At 44.3% G+C, this 5187-nt stretch overlaps 1 protein-coding gene across 1 annotated transcript; it reads left to right on the top strand.

The window, feature by feature from the left end:
* The first annotated feature begins 2729 nt into the window (after window positions 1-2729).
* On the top strand, window positions 2730-3512 carry LOC120994045 (odorant receptor 131-2-like). The gene has a single exon (XM_040422505.1). It carries the CDS (start codon window positions 2730-2732, stop codon window positions 3510-3512), a length of 783 nt encoding a protein of 260 aa, XP_040278439.1.
* The last annotated feature ends 1675 nt before the right edge of the window (window positions 3513-5187 follow it).

Below are 5187 nucleotides of genomic sequence, written 5' to 3'. Positions count from 1 at the left end.
TGGCCACTCGTTTTTCTTTACTTAGCTGCTTTTTTCTTGCCATAATACAAATTCTAACAGTCTATTCAGTAGGACTATCAGCTGTGTATCCACCTGACTTCTCCTCAACGCAACTGATGGTCCCAACCCCATTTATAAGGCAAGAAATCCCACTTATTAAACCTGACAGGGCACACCTGTGAAGTGAAAACCATTTCAGGGGACTACCTCTTAAAGCTCATCAAGAGAATGCCAAGAGTGTGCAAAGGAGTAATTAAAGCAAAAGGTGGCTACTTTGAAGAACCTAGAATATGACATATTTTCAGTTGTTTCACACTTGTTTGTTATGTATATAATTCCACATGTGTTAATTCATAGTTTTGATGCCTTCATAGTCATGAAAATAAAGAAAACTCTTTGAATGAGAAGGTGTGTCCAAACTTTTGGTCTGTACTGTATATGCCAATGAGCCTTTAGGAGCAACAGGGGTGTTATTGTTGTAGTCTCTACTGGTGGATGCAGTCTCTGATGGGCACACAGCTTGGTTATTACAGTCTGTATTGGGCACACTGCTTTGCAGTTACAGTCACTGGTTGTAGTCTCTACTGGTGGATGCAGTCTCTGATGGACACACAGCTTGGTTATTACAGTCTATATTGGGCACACTGCTTTACAGTTACAGTCTCTGGTTGTAGTCCCTACTGGTGGATGCAGTCTCTGATGGGCACACAGCTTGGTTATTACAGTCTGTATTGGGCACACTTCTTTGCAGTTACAGTCACTGGTTGTAGTCTCTACTGGTGGATGCAGTCTCTGATGGGCACACAGCTTGGTTATTACAGTCTGTATTGGGCACACTGCTTTGCAGTTACAGTCACTGGTTGTAGTCTCTACTGGTGGATGCAGTCTCTGATGGACACACAGCTTGGTTATTACAGTCTATATTGGGCACACTGCTTTACAGTTACAGTCTCTGGTTGTAGTCCCTACTGGTGGATGCAGTCTCTGATGGGCACACAGCTTGGTTATTACAGTCTGTATTGGGCACACTTCTTTGCAGTTACAGTCACTGGTTGTAGTCTCTACTGGTGGATGCAGTCTCTGATGGGCACACAGCTTGGTTATTACAGTCTGTATTGGGCACACTGCTTTGCAGTTACAGTCTCTGGTGGTAGTCTCTACAGGTGGATGCAGTCCCTGATGGGCACACAGCTTGGTTATTACAGTCTGTATTGGGCACACTTCTTTGCAGTTACAGTCTCTGGTTGTAGTCTCTACTGGTGGATGCTGTCTCTGATGGGCACACAGCTTGGTTATTACAGTCTGTATTGGGCACACTTCTTTGCAGTTACAGTCTCTGGTTGTAGTCTCTACTGGTAGATTCAGTCTCTGATGGGCACACAGCTTGGTTATTACAGTCTGTATTGGGCACACTTCTTTGCAGTTACAGTCTCTGGTTGTAGTCTCTACTGGTGGATGCAGTCTCTGATGGGCACACAGCTTAGTTATTACAGTCTGTATTGGGCACACTTCTTTGCAGTTACAGTCACTGGTTGTAGTCTCTACTGGTGGATTCAGTCTCTGATGGGCACACAGCTTGGTTATTACAGTCTGTATTGGGCACACTGCTTTGCAGTTACAGTCTCTGGTTGTAGTCTCTACTGGTGGATGCAGTCTCTGATGGGCACACAGCTTGGTTATTACAGTCTGTATTGGGCACACTTCTTTGCAGTTACAGTCACTGGTTGTAGTCTCTACTGGTGGATTCAGTCTCTGATGGGCACACAGCTTGGTTATTACAGTCTGTATTGAGCACACTGCTTTGCAGTTACAGTCTCTGGTTGTAGTCTCTGCTGGTGGATGCAGTCTCTGATGGGCACACAGCTTGGTTATTACAGTCTGTATTGGGCACACTGCTTTACAGTTACAGTCTCTGGTTGTATTCCCTACTGGTGGATGCAGTCTCTGATGGGCACACAGCTTGGTTATTACAGTCTGTATTGGGCACACTTCTTTGCAGTTACAGTCACTGGTTGTAGTCTCTACTGGTGGATTCAGTCTCTGATGGGCACACAGCTTGGTTATTACAGTCTGTATTGAGCACACTGCTTTGCAGTTACAGTCTCTGGTTGTAGTCTCTGCTGGTGGATGCAGTCTCTGATGGGCACACAGCTTGGTTATTACAGTCTGTATTGGGCACACTGCTTTACAGTTACAGTCTCTGGTTGTATTCCCTACTGGTGGATGCAGTCTCTGATGGGCACACAGCTTGGTTATTACAGTCTGTATTGGGCACACTTCTTTGCAGTTACAGTCACTGGTTGTAGTCTCTACTGGTGGATTCAGTCTCTGATGGGCACACAGCTTGGTTATTACAGTCTGTATTGAGCACACTGCTTTGCAGTTACAGTCTCTGGTTGTAGTCTCTGCTGGTGGATGCAGTCTCTGATGGGCACACAGCTTGGTTATTACAGTCTGTATTGGGCACACTGCTTTGCAGTTACAGTCTCTGGTTGTAGTCTCTACTGGTGGATGCAGTCTCTGATAAGGGCTTCATAATCTCTCTTTCCTCTTGTTCCAGTATGAGCAGAAATAACCCCCCTGCTCCAACTATGGTGAACTCTTCATCAACCCTTCAAGACAACACCACCCAAGTGTCCATCACCATGAACAAGACAGCCGAGATTATCCGATGGTCAGTCATCTTCTTGATCATAGTTGGCCTCTGCTTTTTCATCTGCTTCGTGGCCATGATGCTCAACATCTTCTTCGTCAGTCCTCAACTCCAGGAGAGCACCCGCTATCTCCTCTTCATCTACATGCTTTTAAACGACACAATATATTTATTCCTGGCCTTCTACTTAGTGATGGCAGCAAAGTATTTATTTTATGTCCCTGTACCTGTCTGCTTCATCTTGTATGCCATTTCATCGAGTGTATTTAGGGTAACTCCATACAACCTTGCCGCCATGGCTCTGGAACGTTACATGGCCATCTGTTACCCACTTCGCTATGCAGCGCTGTGCACCAAAAAAAGAGTGAATATAGCCTATGTCTCAATATGGGTGTTACTCATAATCCTACATGGTGCCGAGCTGTTCTTTATGTTCTCATCCGTTACAAATCTATATCGCTATGCCATCTGCTTACATGATACCCTACTGGTAAATCCCATTCAGAACGTCATAAGGACCTTCGGCTTCGTCCTATGTTTCGGCTTGGTGGGAATCATCCTCATACTTACCTATGTTAAGATCATGCTGGTTGCCCGCAAAGTAAGTTCTCAATCGTCTTCTGCTTCCAAAGCTGGAAAGACCGTCATGCTTCACGCATTTCAGTTACTGTTGTGTATGTCTTCCCTACTGTCCACGCTCACTGAAACATTTTTGCCCACGATGATCGAATACATGCCAATAACAAACTTTTTTGTCTTCACTTGTGTGCCGAGGTTCCTCAGCCCCGTCATCTATGGATTCCGGGATGAAGAACTGAAAAAGCACATCAAAAAGTCTTTATGGAAGCATCTCCATTAGAGATTTAATTGATATAGTAATCTGTTGTTCTCTGTTATCAGTCATTTGGGTCTGGGAAGAGGATGGCTTCCCAGTGTGTGTCCTGCAATGTCCAAAAAAATAATAATTTCATATACGTCTAATTTGTTGAGTTGTCTTCTTCTGTTGCGATTTCAGAAAAATCTTTGCAACCACATCTCTGATTTCTAGGAAGGTCTGATGACTACCATAATGGCCACCACTACAGGTTCTACAAGGGCTGTCACACAGGTTTCCTGACCATTACAGCAAGAAATGCAATATATAGGGGGGTGGGGGTCACTTCTTAACTGTTATTCTAGGTGGACATGCTCAACAATAATAAAGATTTAGGAAAAGTCCACCTCCATAGGTCGGGCCACCTCATTCCCAGTCTGGTAGGCTGCAGGCTGCTTCAGGTCTGTGGTCTACAGGACCTCGGGGTCCACACACAGTACATCAGCCTCCCAGTGCAGATGGGACAATAACATCATTGTACTGTACCACCTGCATCGGGACACTGTGCAGACAAGAAGACTCAGTCGCCTCGCTGGGGCACTTAGTGGGCATCAGTGCTTTTAAAGTAAACATACAGGGCATTATTACTTAGTAAGTAGGCACTCAGGGCCATTGTCACTTTTAAAGGGGGAACTCAGGGGGCATTTTCTTTTTAAAGGGGTTATCCCATGAATAATGTAAAAAATGAAAATCAGACATCATATAATACATGAGAATCTCTTTCCAACAAAGCTAGAACCAGCCCTGTACCTCACGTGAGTCCAGAGATCTACCCGTTCATTGCTATGCTAGATTTATATCAAACTGGCAGCTCAGGGGGAGTGGCTTTTCTGCTGCAGCTCAGGGGGCGTGTCTCTGCTCTCCCTATCACAGCTAAGGAGGCAGTTGAAGGATGAAACTGAGCATGTGCGGCCATCTCAGGGAGCAGGACAAAGAAATAAGAAATGAAGTGGTGCTATACAGATACATTTTATAAAATAACTCAGTAGCTATACAAAATTTTAATTTACATGCAATTGCAAAAGTATTAAAATCCAGGTGCTGGTTTGAAAACTGTGGAATATTTTTCGTGGAACAACCCCTTTAAGGGACATTATTACTTTTCAGATGAGCCTTCGTGGGCATTATCAGTTTTAGGGGACTCTCAGGGGAATTATTACATGTTGTGGACTCTCAGGGGCATTATTACTGTTTAAGGGCCCTCAAGGACATTAGAACTTGTTTAGGGGCTCTGAGGGGCATTACTACTTTTTTAGGGGCTCTCAGGAGCATTATTACTATTTCTGGGGTCTCAGGAGCATTATTACTATTTCTGGGGTCTCAGGAGCATTATTACTTTTTCTATGGTCTCAGGGACAATATCACTTTTTAGGGGCATTATTACTTTTAGGGGCATGTAGGGGCAATAATACATTATAGGGGCACTATGTTCTAAGGGGCATAAATGGGGCATTATTACTATTTGGGGCAAAATGGGGGCACTATTACTTTCTAGTGGAAACACAGGCAGCAACGTAACTTTCTAGCTGCCATTATCATTTTCTAGTGGACACAACACTGAGCATTTTGACTTTGTGGGGGACACAAAAATTTTACTATGTGGTGCAATGAAACTGCTCAGGTCTCAATTAGTGTTGGGCGAGCATGCTCGGCCGAACAC

The sequence above is a fragment of the Bufo bufo genome, chromosome 3, assembly GCF_905171765.1.
Source record: "Bufo bufo chromosome 3, aBufBuf1.1, whole genome shotgun sequence".
Taxonomy (NCBI): domain Eukaryota; kingdom Metazoa; phylum Chordata; class Amphibia; order Anura; family Bufonidae; genus Bufo; species Bufo bufo.
The sequence above is the reverse complement of the archived record's forward strand: the minus strand, read 5'-3'. Positions and strand labels throughout refer to the sequence as shown.

Excerpts from the sequence above, each read along its gene's own strand:
- LOC120994045 (XM_040422505.1), top strand. The coding sequence starts at position 2,730 with ATGATGCTCAACATCTTCTTCGTCAGTCCTCAACTCCAGGAGAGCACC.